Below are 20,892 nucleotides of genomic sequence, written 5' to 3' on the forward strand. Positions count from 1 at the left end.
CTATTAGTTTTAGTGCCAATCAATGATGTCAAAATATAGTCTTTAACGGAAATGTATACAACTGATAATTTATATAGATATGTACGATAATCGGTATGTTATATGTATAAATGCACTTCAATTTTCACAAATTAATACTTCTTCTTTTCTACTTTTTCTCTTATCAAAATTTCGACAAATAATAAAATAATAAAATTTAAAATAATAAAACTACAAGCTCCTGGAAGAACGGAAATGAGTTTCGTATTCCGTGGAGTAAGAGCCTTTATAAAGTGATAGCATGATAATCTTGAAATTTAATATACGCGAGTCGCTACTGTCGGTTTGATGATGTGTCTGAGATCAAATTTCTGCATATTCACAGTTGCAAACAGTTACATTTCAGTGCACTAAATTATTGAAATATATTCTAAATTTACATAAAATTAATGATAATACAATGTATTTCAACATTTACCGTATATCATAAAATAATTTAAATAAATTACTTGAATAATATTTTATCAGCAAATATTAAATTATGTAAGATTTTATTATATTTTCTTTGTTTATTTTTCTATATTCGATTATATTCCAATTATGCTTTATAAATTGAATTAAAGACTTTTACTTTAGAATTATTGTAAGAATAAATTTATTTTTTTTATGATATAATTCTGATTTTATTAATAAAAAAGTAATATACAAAAAAGTTTTTTCTTGCTTATCTTCAAAATTTTATGATATTATATAAACAAACTCGAATTTTCATTAAAACAAATTTTTATTTCAAAAATAATATTATTTTATAAAAAAACAGCCCATTTAAAAATAAAATTCAGTTATTTATATCAAATAAGCATCGTGTAAAAAAATATTTTGTCCGTTTTTAATGTGTTTTCAAAAATAATCATCAATATTTTATAGTTAATTTTATAATCAGTTTTTTATAACGTCGTTTTGTGTAATTTCCATACTATATATATAGTCACCTATAACATTTTTTCTGCATTGCTATGATAACAAATAAGGAAATGGCCGATTTTAGTAACTGATTGCCAAAAAGTTAAATTACCCCATTGTAAAAATAAATGTGTATACTTTTGACTTATACAGTGAGTGACGTACGAAATTTCTACCACTCAGCCGTAATAAAGTATATTCAAAGTCACGAACACGTTTGCCTGACAGTGACGCGCAACTACTATTGCGTTATATAATACAAGGTAAAACTAGGTAGCACATGTTCACGTGTAATTTTAGTCAACGTTCTGACGCTGATATTCCTAGAGGTGCACTATTCCACCGGCTGCAATTAATATTATATCGCTCTCGTTTCTGATAATACGAGAAATCGACTCTCCACATCTCCTACATCTAGATATTCCTATTGTTTGTGCTTCAATTGTCACGGTTGTGCGAATACCGCAAAAATGCGCTTTAAATCAGCGATCGATGCAACAAGAGTGATTTGTCACGATAGAGAGGTTATCAACTAGAATCCATTCAGTTGCACATATCAGAAACGTGAAAAATGAATGATAGTTTTTTGCAGAATACATTGTGACCGATTGTGACAAATAAATCGCTTTTGGAAGATTAAGTAACTCTGGCATTGCCGCGATATGAGATCACATTTTTGCAATTAACCCTTTGATCCAGTTTTTCTTTGGCAAAATATTTCTCATAGAATGCTGTCACCTATACACAATTTCTCTTATAATCTTCAGATGATTTGCCGCAAAAATTGTAATATGTTTATAATGTAATGATAATTTAAAAATCTATAAAATTATTAGCAAAAAAACTTTCCAGTTTCAAGTTGACAATCAAAATATTTGTATCAGTTTCATTGACGATAAAAATGTTTATATATTTCTTTAATTAAAAAAAAAACGTACTGTACATATTTATTTGCGTATGTGAGATATAGTAACACATTTCGTAACAAATATATAAAATAAAAATTTATGAATATAATATATAAATTGCATTTAATATATATATATATATATATATATATATATATATATATATATATATATATATATATATATAATTTAATATAAATTTTAAAAGAAGTTTTAAATACTTTTATATTTTATAAAAAAATAATAATCCTAAAAAAATTAATTTTTTACGTTAAGAACAAATTTTCTCGGCTTGAGTTGAAATTTTATCAAATTACTCAGTGGTCTGTCAAGTGTGCTACTAGCGAAAAGTAGTTCTTCCCTCAGTCACACCAAAGTAGAAGATTGCTATAAAGAGCACTTAAACTACAAAGAGAGGTTGTTATTTTCAAGGAGCATTACATAAGAGTTTCATCGGAGAGCTGCTTCTCGTGTATCGACATTTCGCTCGCGCGGTATCTGGGTCTTTATCTGAGCTTTCGTTTACGCAACATGTTTACATGATCTACCGATTTTGCTGGTTAACATGATAGAAATTGTTGAGAATATCTGAACCGTTGCGAATTTCAATCCTTATTTTAATATAAACGCGTCGTGTGTTTACATAAGCCGCGGGCTATCGTCGATTTGCATTTTCGAATTGTTCAGAAGTTTCAGTAATTAAGAGAGTTCGACTTAATTAGATTAACGAGATATTGAATATGTATGTACGTGTCAAAACATATGATTCTCTCTCTCTCTAGAGATGCTTTGGATAATGTAATATAGGGATAATTGCGCAAGTACATTTATTATACTTTAATTAAAAGCATCAAAAATTTGTTATTTATAATCAATTATATTACAATTATAATAAAAAAAAAGCTTTAGCAATTTTCCGTGCTTCTATTCATATTCGATTAATGTGAAGCCATAACTGGCTAAGTTGTTGATGCTGTCTTGTGAGCAAAATAGATGTTGTCTATCATAGTTCACCGTCATTAATTATGATACTTTCGAGTTCAACCTAGTAAGCAACTCAGTTCTCTATCATGTACAAGAGTTTCAGATAAGCGGCGCTCCCTCATTAACTTCATAATATAGGAGAGAATATGATATTCCGAATTATCACACTATATATAAAGAGTTAATATACGAGCATAATTTCTGAAATAAGTTTAGTGTACAGAAATAATGAAGAAGGTTCATATAAACGTTTTTGTCTTATTTTTCATTACTTTTACTAATTATAAATTAAATTATTTGTACAAATTACTTGTAAAATTACATACAACCGTATTATAAAACATCTTGAATACATTTATAAATCGCATAATAAATCTTGAAATCAAATTGGATATCTCGGATTCATAAGGTTTTCGCATACATAATATAGTTCCATCCGTTTTCGATTCCAAGCCAAGAGGTCTATGCCTTACAAAAACGCATTCACATTCCCTCTTGTGTTCAAGATACAAGCTCGACCTTTACTATTTGTATGTCTCAGCCACTTCCAGTAAAGGACATTAGTAAATCTAACACAATTTGCATATTAATACACAATCTCGCGGATCTTGTCTAGGAATTGTAGTTTGTCAAGTACTTAGCGAAAGGTCTGTCTAACTATGATAGCTTCTCCGATATTTTCTTTAATATGTATGTATTTATGTGTATGTTAAAAAATATGTTAATTGATAAATTTTTTCCCGCTCTTTTTAATGGTGCCATTATTTTAATCGAAAAATTTTATTTTATAAATAAAAAATGGAACCAAATCTTTATTGTAATTTTTCTGAATGTCCTTATTCAGATTCCATAAATACTTTTAAAAATATTTTACCGATAAAAATTTTATGTATATTTTTTTCGATATATATATATACCAGGGACCCGGATTGAAAGCTTTTTTCAGTTCGGTTCCGGTTACGGTTTAATAAAATATCGAATAAGTGTTTCAGTTTCAGTTTCGGCTTCTTGACCAGTGAACGAAACCGAAACCGAAAAAATTACGGTTTTTTAAAACTTTTTTTCGGTTATAGTTACGGAAAGAGTTTGAAATGTAATGATAAATTTAATAAAATAACTTTTTTTATATTTATATTTATTAAATTGTACATTTGCAGATGACGAGAAATAAAAATAAAAAATTATATTATTTAATACAATGTTTTATTTTATGCATATATATGTGTAAAAGATAAACTAAAATGTGATTAATTTGGTGGATTCAGATAGAAGAATTAAAATATAAGCGACGTAGAGATAATAATTAACAATAATAAAAAATTTAGAACAGTTACAAAATCTAAAAAAGCATAATGTTATTTTACTCCAAACTAATATTTCTAAATACTTATTATTAAAAAATTAAGCATTTTCAATCGAGCATTAAGTCGTCATATTGATTCAACTATAAAAAACAGATTTATACATATATAGATTAAGAACCGGAAAAAAAAAATCGAAAAAAACTGTTAACCATAAATAATATTATTGGTTCAGTTATGATTTCGGTGTTATAAATTTTGTAAAATTTGGTTTCGGTTTCGGTATCGGTTCATCTAAAAAAGGGTTACGGAACGGTTTTCGGTTTCAATTTCGGTTCGGTTCGGATCCCTGATATATACTCATTTAAAGAAGAATGTTTGTTATAATAAATTTTAATAAATTCGTTAAAAATGCAAGCAAAGATACATATTTCTTTGTTGAAAATGATCCCGACGAGATAATATTTATTATTCTGTTCGTAATACTATCTTAATTAGATAGAAATGTGATCTTTAAGTCGAAGAAAAATTTTAAAATGTGACATGGACAAATTGGCATTTTTGCGGACAGTATGAGTGAAGCGTTAGATGTAATTTATTGCCAATTATTCTGCACTGCGAGCAGCCACCTTCGCAACTTTCTTCCAGCGCTAATATCAATTCGTTAAGGGAGAGTAACGTACTGTTCTTTCACGCTGCGCACAATTAGCAATTAGGTAATTCTCTCTATTTTTCCTCTAACAATTGATGGAATACGATTTTTATTTTTTATTAGCAACAATTAGTTAGTTACTTTATACTGTACATAAAATACTATGTGCAGTATTTCCACTAATGATTTAATTTTTTTCAATTCTCTCTCCATTTTTATTTAATATGTATTTCTCGTGCACCTGCGATTACGGATATGGAATTTTGCTACGGGAAATTTATTAATACAATTTATTAAGATAAAAAGCGATTTTTTGTTAGTAAAATAAGAATCAAATATACGCTCCGCGTTCCGCATCCGCAATAAAAACTTTTAATATGCATATGTTCTGCATACTTTATGAATAACTGTAATCATTATAATTAATAAAATATATACTTAAACTCATTATTATTATATTTAAAATATTTTAAATAAGTTATTGTTACAGATGATTAAAAGTTGAATTTTTATCGTAAATTATTATTAAAACAAACAACAGCGAAGACTTTATAATAATAATAATATAAGGTGTTTTCAAATAAAATAAATACTAAAACTATTACAGCTAAACATAAATTAGCTAATTATTTTTGAAACTGCACATTATTATTATATACTCGTTATATATTATATAATCGTTGTAACAATCGTATTTATAAACAAAAAAACTATACATTAAATAGTTCTAAATTTCTTTAAAAAAATAACGTATTCCTACGCTGATAGTTTTCGTGTAACAACTAAACATAAAATTTTTAATTATGTCTTTTCCAAAATATTCTTATTCGGAAGAAAAGTAATAAGCATTAGTTCTCGCCATTTGCCGAAGTGAATAAAAGCGCGCGACCTACTTCAAGCGTGATGCAATTGTTTGTCTAATTAATTTAATATTAGTTATTTCAAATAATCTTTGAAGTATTTTTTGTAATAATATCTAACAAATTCTTGTAATAACATTTAACAAAAAAAGAAACTTTTTAAATTTTTAATTAAAAAATTTTTTTCTATAAATAAAAACTTTTTAAGTTGAATTATATGAATACAAGGTGTCCGGTAATTGGTTATAAAAATCTGTTAATGGCAGATTCTTGAGATCATTTAGAGTCGTTTTTATCTCAGCAAAAATATCGAGAGACATCGTTTTTTGTAGGTCTCCAATTTTTATCATTATATATCTTTGTAATTAAGCCTTAAATTAAAATTCCATTGGAGTAAACTCTATCTGAAATTAACTGAAGTATGTTTTGGTAATCGTTTAACTTCAAAAAGTTTAGTTTGTGAAAATGGCCTTTTCTTCAATCGCTTATAAGTCGGAAATTATTGATGTCTCGACATTTTTGCTGAGGAAAAATCGTCTCCAAATGATCTCAAGAATCTGCCATTAACAGATTTTTCACGAATTACCAGACACCCTGTATAAGCCATTAAATTATATGTAGGCCACTCGTAATAAGTTATAAAATAATAAGTAGAAATATTGCGAACGATATTCTTAGAATTGAATTTTATAAAATAGTGTTTTATAAAAATTTAATAAAATATATATTTTTCAAATGTGTTTTTTAAAATGTAGCATTTTAATTTAATAAACAAATGTTTATTAATTTCACATAGAATAAAAATATCTCAAAAATGGTATATTAAATCCCCTTAAAATATTTTCTCTTTATTTTTCAACCTATCTATACAACTATCAGTTTGCGAATATCTGGTATGTTTCTTTAGAAATTTCTTCGTAGACGAGATTGTTGTAACATCAACAATTGAAACAGAAAATTGATTTCTCTTTCTCCCTCTCTTCCTCCCTCTCTCCTTCTCTCTTTCTCTCTCTCTCTCTCTCTTTCTATTTTATACTTTTCTCTTCGAGATAATTTCCTAGCACTTCTTTGCGCGCACGCAAGGAAGAGAAAGAAAGAAAAAAAAAGGAAGAAGAGTTTCAATTACTTCCACACTATTATTCCCGCAGGTATAAGAAATTTGTCAGCGTGCTATTCTCAAGTTGCGATTTGAATCAGAACGATACTCCTTACATATACAAATACACATTAAATCGTCATTTTTTTCCGCTCTTCTCTATTTTATAAATAAATTATGAATTTTTTGCATATTTAAGGACTTTACAATAATAGCTAAATAATATTCGGAAAAAAACATTGTATATACTGTGAAGGCCTCCAATATGCGAAAAATTCACACATAATGCGACAATTTAATATATACATATATACATATATATATATATATATATATATATATATATATATATTAAAGCAATGTACAAAGTATTGTAAAATTAAAATTTTTAAAGAAGGCAGATGTGGATGAATAAAAAAATTGAAAAGCAGTCAAAATATATATAAAATTATGCGCATTATTAATTGGAAATACTGCAATATCGATCTCCAAAAATTAATTTCTTTTGCAATCAATAATTCATAAATATAATAATACTGTCAATTTATTTTTTTTCGCTATGCAAAAGAAAAAATATAGCAAAATATATATAGAACTATTTTATCTCGTACTGTTTTCGGCAAAATGCTGTATTGTTTTACATAAAGATAGATTTTTGCGCGAATCCTCGAGTTTACATTGAAAACGTATGCTGCAGCTGTTGCATACTATTCGAATAGAAACAAGTTTTTAACGTATATTGCGTGACCTGGTTTTGTGTAAATAAATACTGTTATATGCAGAGAGTGTCTGCTAGAGAGTGTAACCCCAAACGAAATCGATGACACTCCAAATTGGATAACGACATCGAGAATATGCTCAATAAATTTCAACACTTCGCGAAGGTCGATACAAACAGCCGACAAAAATAACATCGTGTTAAACTATTAACCCATTGTAATAGTCACAATTACATTTTTTTATGCTTACTGCTGTTATATCAACGTCTAAACTTGAAGAATTTGCCGAAAGCACGTTGTAAAGAATAAATTTACCGCATGACAAACGTTATTATTTATCACTAGAGATGTCAACTCTTCACTTTTATGAAGCGCGAGTGTTAGTCCGGTCTCTCTCGTTCAAAGACGAGCTCTTTAATTTTGAATTGCATGTGCGTAAGACTCTTTCGAACTTGGTATAGAAACGACATACATATGTATGTACTTTGCTAGGACTCCCTTGTAAACGAAATAAGTGTGCGGTGTAGCGTGATGCTCGAGCTTAATATTCGATCTTCATTTAAAAATAATGTTGAATTTGTCAGAATTTGATAACTCTTCCCGACATGTCATGAATTAAAGCATTTCCAACGTCGAATATCATACTAGTATTACTTATGTAAATTAGATATTAATGTTAATTAAACCTTAGTAACTCGTTTATTTAGTAAAGGTTAAATTATAAGTTATAGAGATAAGAAATAAAATATAACGTATAGTATAAATAAAAAATATATAATAAATAATAATATAAAGATATAAAAAGTAAATATAAAAATAGTTTATAAAAAGTTTTATAAAAGTTTTATAAAAATTTGTATATTTATTTTAATTTTTTGTTGTTATTATTGTGTTGTTATTTCATCGACAAAAAATAAAAGTAATAAATAAATAATTCTAGAAATTTTACGGAGTGAAATACACTTGTAAGCGTTAACATTAAGTAGTAACAGTTAGCGTGTAACTAAACATTGTTTCTGAGTAGTTTATACTCTTATGATCAGTCTCGTTTATCATCGCGATGTTTAATCTTTTAATCGCTCAGACAGTTTCTACAGTCCACGAAATACATATATTATGTTCTTTTTAAATATAAAATAATTTAACAACACAGTAAATAACAGTTTAAATTAAGCAAGTGCACTTAATATCCATAATAATTAAATATAATAATTAAATAATAATTAAAAAACGATGTATGACCTGGTTCATGTCTCTAATTGATTTTCAAAACTAAACACTTTTAATTATTCAATAATAAAGCACTTATTATTAATAAAGACTAAATTTAACGGAAAGAAAATATTTTCCACATACAATATGTATTATTTATATTACTTAATATAAATATAAAGCACATAATATATAAAGTATTCTTCAAAAGAAACATGCATTGCACAAACCAGAAACTAATTGTATTAATAAAAGATATGCAAAATTATATATCACATATATACACATATACATACAATGTATATATCGATATCGGCAACATTTGCAAACTCGATTTTAAAAGAATAATTTATAGCAAATTTTCAAGTTTTTCTTTAACTATTGATCTTAAAAATTGTGTGTATAATATTTAGAATCGCGAGTTGATCGCATGGATATCAAAATAAGCTATTGACAGATGTATATTTCCTCGACAAAAGAATGCAATTTCTCAAACTTACTCAACCATATCGGAGTCCTTGGCCACTCGACAGTGAACACCGCGATCCACCAAGCATTTTCCGGTCACAGGATCAGGCGGTGCAAGATTGATGTAGGGCGGCTCCTCTAGAAAGGTTATTTTAAGGTAAAACTTCTCCGGCACGCCTTGCGGAGGCGTATGGCTATTGCCCGGCCAGACGATATCTTTAATATCCAGACCCTCTTTTTCCCAGGATTTCCAGACACCGATCTGTGGACAAGATAAAAATATAAAATATAACCAGATCTAACAGCAATCTTAATGAATCTTTTTGTAGTGTCATGTTGTTAGTATAAAAAAATATTGTTATTAATAATTTAACCCTAGACTGTCACACCTTTTTTTTCGAACAAGACTGTCACTTGCGGGTCACTGTGACCCAACGCAATTTTTGATGAGCTGCAGTTTAAAAACTAAGTGTCCAAAATTGTTAAAAAAATCCTGAAATAAAGCTCAAACATAGAAAAATATATTCCAATTATAAAAAATTAATATTTTAATTATTTTCATTTGAAAAAAGAAATTGTGGAAAACAAATTCTTTTGTTTAAATTCACATTTTATTTTCATCAGTCCGGATCACGGTGACCCGGTGTGACAGCCTAGGGTTAAGTAAATATCATAAAAGTAAAAAGAAATAAAAAATAAGCACAATACAATAAAAAAGTACTCTATATCAATTTATTAACGTATCGAGTTGGGAATTGTTAGAAAGATTATATCATAGGTTTTATTTATCCTTGCAGTTATTCATTTTTTCTGTTTCTTTTTGTTTGTGATTTAGTTAACCTTTAATGAGATATTCTATCTCTTTCTTTCTTGTTTCTGTAACTTCTCTTTGAAAATAATAATAATAATTTTTAAATTTTACTTGATAAAGTCATTAAAATAATTTAACAGATATATTTTGTAGAAAATTATAATCAAATTTTTAACAATTTGTTACAGTACTTAAAACTTTTATTAAAATATTCGTGAAACATTGTACGATGTAGTTTTAGTTTTATTGTTTTAAATTTTGCATCGCTAACTTTTTATATTTGATTATGTATAAAATTGTTTTCAGTAAAAAAGAAAACGTCAGCGATGAAAGTATGACGCGCGAAACGAAGATCAAATTATGAAATTATTCCGACACTTCCCTTGAATCGTTTTGTGACGACTTAGTACGAAGGCAGCATTAAGCGCACATCGATGTAACTGAAGTTCGTCATGTACTTGAATCGCTTCCCACGCATATCGTCTCTCACTATCGAGCGTGCAATTTACTTTCTATTCAGATGAAACTATTCTCGGTAATAGGACGCCATTAGTCAACGTTGATGGAAATTTTATAATACATCCATCATTCGCCGATCCTACCATTTTAGAAAATTTAGCGTCGCTTTTATAATTGGTTCAATTGTAACTAAAGTCACTTTGTTAGCAGAAAGTAAAATAGAATAGAGATATTATGTTTAAATACATTCTAGAAAGGATACTTTGAGAAAACGTAGAAAAGTAGAAAAATAGAAATTATTAATATTATATACTTATAATAATGAGAATATCAATAATAAGAATATAATATAGTTATTTGAAAATAATCAATTTGTTAAAAAAACAGGATAATTCCGCCACAATAATTTATGTAATTATCAAAACTTATCATAAGATATTAATTAAATCAAATATATTAATTGAATAGCTAATTCATTGAATTTCATACTTAAATACATATGGTTCTACAATATTTTAAAAGCCTTATTAAAATATTGCGTTATTTGAAAGTGCAATTTGAAACCAATATAAACCAACAAAATATGAAAATAACGTAGATATAATTTACAGCAGTTATTAAAACCATTTGCACATGCCGGACGTTCTCATATGTTAAAATTTACGGTCGACCCAGCTCAACCGAGTAAAAATATGATTATTGCGTCAGCAACTCATGTGAACAATATTAAAAGTGCTCTTGTGCCTGTTTTTCTGCCATCTTTTTCGCATTGCATTCTTAAAAACTATGTCTGAAAATAAAATCCTATTTACTTTATGGTACCATTACGATAATAATACTTAAAAAAATAATACAATAGGTGTAGAAAACTTAGATGTGATTTATATTATCAATTAAATTTTGAATTCTTATAAGCTTTTTATGAAAAAAAAAACATTAATTTTTTTATATTATTTATTTATTTATTTGTTCTTATTTTATAATACAAGCAATTAAAATATATATTTTTATATAATGTAATATAATTTATATATAAAATGTAATTTTAAAAATTTTTTTGTAAAAGTGCTTATTTATGTTAAGATTTAATATCATAAATTATGAAAAAGTAGTATTTCATACTTGTACTATAATAAAAATATTGATAATATATCGATATTGATTTCTGATAATTAAAGATAAATTCTTGAGTTTATCACATAAAACAAATATTTCTTTATTACAAGAAAAGAGAGAACAGCTTGTAGAAATAATTCGTTAATTCGAATTTTGTTAAAAGTAATATCAATTTTTATTCTTATTATCAAGAATTGATTTACTTAAAGATATACAGAATAGAGACCGGACAAAAATTGTTTCGCGCAATTACTATCATAAAAATTAAATAGAAATCCAATTATAATGTAATTAATTATGATTAATTATAATATACATTTTTAAAGAAAATTATAAAGTTTTATTAAAGCTAAATTTTAATTTAAAAATATAATTTTTATTTTTTTATATGTAAAATTTTTAATTTCATATAAAATAATTTTAATTCTACTTTTTTTTTCTATGTTTTTTCTTTCTCAAAGCAACTTTTCAGGATATTTATATTACTTCAACTTTACTTTTTCAACTACATACATATATATTAACTACATATAGTACGTATAGTATAGTACAGTTTGAAAATTAAACAGAGTGTATCTATTTCCATTACACTTCATCGACTATTCATCGATGTTTGTGTGGTGCATTTACTCGAGTGTATTCGAACGTGAATTGATTTATTCTATGCATCCCGAAATGTCGGATTCAAAGAGGTAATTTTACGACGATGTGAACAAGAAATAGAACTAGGCCAGTTTATTTGCACACAGCCAAACATAACGTTGTTCATTTTCACTTACGCTGTTCATTTCCGTTATTTTTTTGCATGTATTGCGCGTTCCGTCAACAGTCTTTTCCCGTCAGCCGTCAAAATTTATTTGGCAGCCATGTACTATAGTAAAGAAAATAGCTGGTTTCTCGCGCAAAGTACATAGCAACTTCCTAGGGCCAATAAAACGAAATTGCATCGCTTCGGTATAAGCGTCGCCTAACTTTTGAATATGTAGAGCCTCCGCCAGCAATGCACTTCGATGCGAGACATCTACATATTAGAAACCGATACTGCATGGGAGAGTAGGGGTTGCACCAAGCGTGTCGTCATGAAAATTCATATACATGCCTATATACGGTAGCATGATCGTCCACTTTTTATCTCCCGTGACTACGAGGGGACAAAAAAAAGCAGAATACTCAATTTTTTTTTCGATCAAGATCTCTTTTCGGGAGACTGGAAATTCGAGAGATTTATTTACACATTCGTTATTTTAAAAATTTGACGTTTAAAAAATTTGACATGCATTTTCAGTTTTTCGTTTCCATCAACCGAGTTCCATATCTGTAAATTGATATCAAAACGCGCACATATTACATATGTTTCGTTATAAAAAATTCTCAATTTATACTGAAATTACGAGAACGCATACGTGATGCATTCATGAATTAACGCACGATTACGCAAAATCTGAAGAACAAGATTTATGAAAGCAACGTCAAACAGAATGTGCGAATAAACAATCTCGCGTTTAGAGGAGATATGAAGTAGAATAATTATAAATTTTAGAAGAATATAAAACCTGTGTATAAATAGAATAAACAATTATGTATTTAATCATATTTAAATCGAGGTCTTTTTCTGATGTTTAAATATAAAACATAATTAAAAATAATAATTTTGATATTTGATTTTAATAAATCATATTTATTGGTACTACAAATTCAGGAATATACACGTGTTCGGTGAGACGTGAAATGTTTTGGTGAGAAAACAAGAGAAACATCATTCTTTCATTTAATAGAAATAATTTCATAATTTCAATACAATCGTAGAAATTTGAATTTAACGACAACGTGATTAATTGTAAGCGCATCTTTCAATTTCAAATTTCTAAGAAGTTGCACAAAGATAACGTCGCGCTATAATAACACACTCTTCGTGATTGTTTCGAATGTCGAAATTTGAAATCGTATTTGATCGTATGCGATACTAGTATATATGTGCCTTTATAATTTATGTATCAATATTCTCTGTGCCTGTATTTTCTACGAATTTTATATGAATAAGATATATTTTTTATATCGTTGACATGTGTGCATTGACCGTACGTCATACGTATAATGTGCAATAATTTTAATTGTGCTCTTTACAGTTTATTTTAATTTTAATTTTGCAATTTATTATATTAATTTTTTATTTTTCTATTTATTTTCTAATTTGCAAGTGATTCTAGCTATACATATAGAAGTTATAAGTATATTAAAACGTATTATATTAAAACTTATCTAAGCAGAAGTTTATAGTGGTATATATTTTTTAATTAACATTTATAATTTTTTGGAGAGAAACTATGATAAAAAATTTATTTTTCTAAGTGATATTTTAACTTGTCTGTATACTACATGTTTTTTCTTCTTCTTTACTTTATTATCCAATTAACTTAAATAGTGGATCACAATATAATGCAAGTCGGTGAATTGCAAGAAACACTCGGAAATTAAATTTTGGCTGGGAAATGTCTTGCGAAATGACGCCCGTTATAAAGCGACAGTCATGAATTAATAATTTTTTTGAAGAAAAACTCTGAGTCGGTAAAAATTTTATTTTTCTAAGTCTAAGTCATCTGTATACTATATATATATATTTTTTTTTTCTTTGTTCATTGTCCAATTAATTTAAATAGTAAATCGCAATATCATGCGAGTCAGTGAATCGCAAAAAACGCTCAGAAATTAAACTTTTGCTGGGAAATGTCTTGCGAAACGGCGCTCGCTACAAAGCGCTAGTCATGAATTAATGACTAGATTAACATTCTATAAATTAATGAACAGGCAACACGTTCATTACGCGGACTCGAGATTATACGATTAAATATGTCACGTATATGCCGTAATGCGTTCTTTGACGTTGATATCCTCTAGTGTTTGTCGTCAAAGCAATTGCAAACACTCTTTTGACGCGGTGTCAACGTGAATGTACCGTAAAATCTCATGGAATCTGCTAATTATAGTAATCTCGTTAGTGCACCGTATTTGCTAATTATAAGTTCTACCGCCTGTTTAGTTCGCGGCACGCTAACAGTTACATCTTGTTAACCAGTTTATTGCTTCGTAGCGGAACATAAACTTTCTAGTAGAATCACCACAATAATTATAGTTAAGAGGCATTATATATTGACATATCGAGTGTACGTACCATCTACACGATAAATATTGTTCATTAACGTACGTTAACACTACTTTAAAAATATATTTATTATATAATTCGAGTAAACTTATATTGTTATAAGAAACTGGAAAATCATTGATTTGATAATTTAATTCATATAATAAATTGACAGAATAATATAATGTGCCATAAAAAAATAATTATTATTTATTTATTAGTTTATAAAAATCAGCAAAAAATTTTTACAAAATAGTACGGAATTAGAAATAAGAAGAAAAGATTCCGTAACACACATAAAAGATTATAAAAGCAATACTTCCTTCTATTTATTCCGGATTTAAAATATTTTTTTGCATACACAATAATATGCCGTAAATCAAACATTTTTCTCAAAAGAATGTTATTTTTTACTTAGCACGGACAGACCTTAACTTTTCAATTCATCATTGAAAAATATTTTTAACATGACCTTGTTTATCCTTTAGTTGCTCTCTTCGATTATGATATTTGGATATGTTTAAAAATTTAACAGTATGACATGCAAAACCACTTTAGCGGATTAAGGAATACCGAAAGAGCTTCGAGCAGAACAGTTAATTGGCCCACAAGGATTTCGGCCGCAACACAAAGCCACCACAATGGCTATCCCTTCGATAAGCCCGGTTAGGTAAAAGGAAACGAGGATTACACGTATGCTGTATATTGTCCACGGTTTAGTAGAACCGTTTGTGCAGATACATCCCACGGTATTTGGCATGATTTCAAACGTCCCGTTGGACTGTCCTCTAATCTGCAAAACTTCTGGCATAAATTTCCTCCTAAGAACATCTTCCCTCGGGAAGGGACAACTTTCAAGCTCGTTTGGGGCCAGTCGAGGACACTACAACCGAAGAGATGAATGGAAAAGGACGTAACTCGAACAACTTGGCAAGAGAAAACGCATACGCGGCACGTGCACGTCTCGCGATGCTATTTTCATCAGAAGTTTTGGAAGTTATTGGACTCCGAATTGCCAACGAGTTCGGATTTTTGTAGCAAATAAAATAGAGTGTCACAGATTACATTTTCTGCGGTTTTCGATGCTTCTTCTCTTACGAGATTATATTTGCATATTATTGAAAAATTAATTAATTAAGATCATGATAATCTTTTTGATCAAGAGAGAAAGAGAGATAGAATAAAAAATATAGTTACAAAATTTAATAATCACAAAACAGAAAAATTGCAATTACATATAAAAATACATTATTGTAAAACATATGATTAAAAAAATATTCAATATATAATAAAAAGTTTTATAATATTTTTTAGTAACTTTTTATAATTAATAAGTAGCTGAGAACAAAATAATTTAATAACAGACAATCATATACAGAATAGCAAAGAATTATCTACAGAAATATTCAAATTTTATATACATATGTTTTTATATATAAGTTTTATACAGGGTGCTCGGTATTTAGAGACGATTTTTCCTCAACAAAAATGTCGAGGCATCAATAATTTCCGAGTTATAAGCGATTTAAAAAAAAGCGCTTTTCGCAAACTAAACTTTTTGAAGTTAAAAAATTACCAAAACTACATTCTTCAGTTAATTTCAGATAGTTTACTGTAATAGAATTGTAATTTAAGGCTTAATTACAAAGGTAAATAATGATAAAAATTGGAAACTTGCAAAAAATGATGATGTCTTTTGATATTTTCGCTGAGAAAAAATCGACTCCAAATCATCTCAAGAATCTACCATTAACAGATTTTTCATCAATTACTGGACACCCTGTATATATGTAATTTTATATATGTATATATATGTATGTTTCTGTTGATCTAATAAAAAATATAAAATTAATATAAGAGAAAAATGAAGAATTAAATCATATTTATTAAATTAGAAATATATTTATTAAATATTTTTGCTTTGCATTTATACAAATTAATAAAATCTTTATCGTAAATATTTTATTTATTAATAACGTAATGTACCTAAAAATTATAATTACAAATCATTCTCTTGTACAAACATATATATTAATTCGATCAATTTTCCTATTCTATCTCAATTGATATTATGGATGAGTAAATGGAAGCATCGGGTAACGCTATTCGAGCAATTTCGCTAATTAGCTTTGTACGCGCCGCGCGTGTCTTAGATAGTACACGCGTGTATCATTGCATATGTACACCATGTGCCAGGTATCGAAAAGCTTGAAGTGACCGCAATGATATATTGGGTCAAACGGTAATTCCGAAGCCAGAGTTGCATTCTCTGTGTTTCCGATAATTGACTAATTACTCTTCTCGCGATTATATATATATATTTAACAATTTACACACAATGAACGCCAATTACTATCAATTGTATTTACAAAAATGACACTTCTCATAGTTAGTTCTTAATTTTCAGTTTTCTAATGCCAAAAAGATTGCAGAAAATCTTATGGTAACATATTTTCATCAAAGTGTCAATAACGTAAAAGAGTTAATTGAACCAATTATATATGATTCATCTGGCATCATATTCATAGCATTTTACGAAAATTTAACTTGACATATATTATCTAATTCAATATTCTAATTTTTATGAATTTAAAATGTTTATTATAATTTAAAAAATCTTTTAACAATGGGTATGGTATGTTCATATAACAATAAATCCATTGGTCTCTAAATTTTTACGTTATTATTTATTATATTTATTGTTATTATCTTTTATAATCCATCAATTTTATATCTATTTATTTTAATTTTTTGTTATTCTAACATAGTGCGTTTTACAAATACGTCATTCATGATGTTTCAGATAGTTTATTATTCTAATTATTAATTATTACTATAAATTATTAGGTACACATATTTATATTCAAATTATATATGTTTTAAACTTTCATCAAATTTTTGTCTATAAGTTTCATTTTTATTTTTTACTCGTTATTAAACATAATACTGATTTCATTCATGGCATTTTAATTAAATAAAAACATTATTTCTAATACATTTTTGTTTAAGTAATCTTTATTTTTATTATTTTATAATATTGTAGAGAAAGAGATATCTAAAAAAGTTCACATATTTTGAATATTATTCATCAGCTACCTACATGTTTTCAGAAAAACAATAAAGAGAACAAAAAATAATAAAAAGCAAAATATTAATTTATTTTTTTTTCGTTATTTTCTCATCAACAAAAAAAAACATGCGACCTCCACGTGCTTGTTGACGAAAAAGCAACATATCGCAAATGGACTTTGTCATTGCATGCTTGTTGACAATTAATATTGTTAATACTTTGTACCCGCATTTTTTTCTTTTACAATTCATTTCATTTTCTACACAGTTTGCCTGTTGAATAACTAATGCTAGGAAAAAAGATAATGATGTAATTTTTTAATTACTCGATATAAATATTATATAAGGCATTTCATCAATCTTTTTATTATTAATTTGTTGCATTTTACTTTTCATGTGTATTATATTTTTAATTGTTACTAAAATTATCTTTATTGTAACTCGTACATATATTAATAAGAAAACGACAGAATTAATTAGTATAGCAAAATTATTATTATATGTTATTATATATTAATTGTAATTATTCTTGATGATATACATAGTTGAAGCATGTTGTAATACATAATATATTGTGTTATATGATATTAATTAACTAATATATACTTACTAAGATTGACTCTATATAAATAAAAAATCTATTAAAATGTTCAAATGTTTTCTAATTTCAGCAAATCATTCTTGTTTGTCATTGTTGACTTCTCGCTATCCTTAATTGATTTTTCTTTCTCCACTATTCTTGTTATTTTGTTTTCACATCAAGGGTTTTGCGATCTAATCCTTCAGATTGTTGAAGATTCATTTAAAAGAATATAGGACAAAAAAATCGATATAACTGCGATGCCAAAAATAAAATGCTACATTGGCAGGTTAAATCGTGAATTTCACCGTTGTTTACGTGAAAAATCGAAGCGTTTCGAAATAACATGCTGTTACAAATGAAACGGTAATAATTATCGCAGATGGCGAGAATTCATCATCAACATTTTACTAGCGTTGCAATCCCTTTGGGCAAACCATTTAAAATTTTGATATTCAAGCTTATGTCGGTTTATTCTGTCTTATTTGATATATATTGTCAAATATTCAATTTACACAGTGTCTAACTTTTATCGTATAAATTGGTTGTGTAAATCATTTAGGCATTATATGTAAGCAAGCCATTATTATAAATAACTTGGTTCTGAATGAGAGAGAGAGAGAGAGAGAGAGAGAGAGAAATTTAGGGTATTATGAGTATCAATAACTATTTTGTTTGTTTTGAGTTGCTTTATAGAAAAGAAAGCACGGTTTTTTAATGACCGCTAGATAATATAAATATTAAATTGCCCGTATCCCTTTATGTTATTATACGCATATACAGAGTATTGCAAAATAAAAATGTTTATGATATTGTATAGATTGTTAACTTTTATAAATAAAATAAAACCAGTATTTTGCCAAAATATATTGTTTTTAATCTGTACAACTAGTGCACAAAGATATATTGATTGCAAGAACATTTCTCCTATATCCTCCAATATTTGAAAACAATGTTGTTTGAAAGAGCGAGAAGGAAGCAGCAATTGATTAAAGTTGCCGTTTCATCGAACATGGAGTTCAAGGTGAATTGCTTATATCCGCGTTGCATTCCGACATCTCGCCGAGTATTACTAAACTCTCGTCTTCAATTAACTCACGTTATTAATTAATACTACTTTATTATGAATTTGCCATGTATTACACGAAAATCAATATTAAACGCTTCTGAAATTGGAAGAACCATTATAATAAATTATTATAATTATTATAGATGCACAAAAATATCTTCTTATTAATATTATAAACACAATATATATATATATATATATATATATATATATTGTTTATAATATGTATATATGTGTATATATGTATACATAAATTTAAATGTAAAATTAATTAAATTATTTTGTAAAATATAAATATCAAAAGCAAATTATGCTCAAGACTGGCAATGAAAGTGACTATGTTTACAGCGATTCCTTTCTCGTGTATATGCAATGTGATTTATCTCACTCTGTAAGCAAGAAGAGCATGTTTCAAACATCGACTAAATGGCGAATGTCCGACGTATGTATATTCATGTTGTGTACAGTTAATTGTCAGAGTCGCGCACGTTATCCTGTCGACGAATGAGAAACGCGTGTACACTAATTAATTCTAGCCCCAGCTTCCTAAATGGCGACCTAATTTTGCCCGATTGCGCGAATTACAGGAAGAGCGCGACTAAACTGCATTCCGACACGAGTTTAGCAATTCTTGTATCGGAAATTGGTATTTAGCACATATACCTAACGTGATTAGTCGATCGACGCATTTCACGCGTGATACCACTCGACGATGCTGGACCATGATCAGACTGTGAGCCGATAATCTGCTTATTTTGCAAAAGGCAATTTAGTAGCGAAATATTAGTCCGCGAAAAACACGTGGACGCCGCAAAAATGATGCATCATTTATATCACTGTGAACATCAAACATCCATTATCTATGAGAATCACAAGAAAAATAACAAGAAACGTATGTGTGCGTATTGAAAGAAGAGTCAATTTTTTCTCAAGTTACAAATGACTGCATTTACAAATTGGACAAATCTGTTTATTGATAGAAAGCATCTTATGCGACAAGTAATCGATGAGATTTATGAAAAAATATTATAAACGGACGTAAGATTTAATTTTCTTGCAAGAAAAAAAGCGCTATTATATATAATGAAAAAAATTAGTATAATTATAATATAAATATTAACATTATAATATAAATAATTATATATTAATATTTCTTTATATAAACATAATGTTCAATTACACAAACATTATGTTTGTGTAATTGAACAGACAAATTATTAAATTATTATAAAATGCAATAGTATTTTCAGAACATCAACGGCAACTTAGACTTATAAATTACGATTATAAGTTTTAAATGAACGTTAAACGATAGTTGAACTTGATTATGAAGCCGCTATAAAGAGGCTAAACGTTTCGTTGCCTTTGAGCTTCTAATAAACTTGTAATATGCAAGAGTCCACGCTCAATAGCTTTATTCATGCCACGCAGATGTATACGTTACATAGTACAGACTACCAACATTTTTAGATTTATTATTTTCTCTTAAAAGCAAAAGGCGCCGTCT

General features: G+C 27.7%; 1 protein-coding gene across 13 annotated transcripts in view; it reads right to left on the reverse strand.

The window, feature by feature from the left end:
- Positions 1-20,892, reverse strand: part of Nmdar2 (glutamate ionotropic receptor NMDA type subunit 2) — a 203,625-nt gene that overhangs the window by 25,204 nt on the left and 157,529 nt on the right. For all 13 annotated transcript variants that reach the window (XM_072900943.1, XM_072900991.1, XM_072900952.1 and 10 more), the window contains one exon: positions 9,175-9,404. In XM_072900943.1, coding sequence (XP_072757044.1) covers positions 9,175-9,404 — 230 coding nt within the window. The remainder of the gene's footprint in view (positions 1-9,174; positions 9,405-20,892) is intronic.

Source organism: Anoplolepis gracilipes, chromosome 1 (genome assembly GCF_047496725.1).
Source record: "Anoplolepis gracilipes chromosome 1, ASM4749672v1, whole genome shotgun sequence".
NCBI lineage: Eukaryota > Metazoa > Arthropoda > Insecta > Hymenoptera > Formicidae > Anoplolepis > Anoplolepis gracilipes.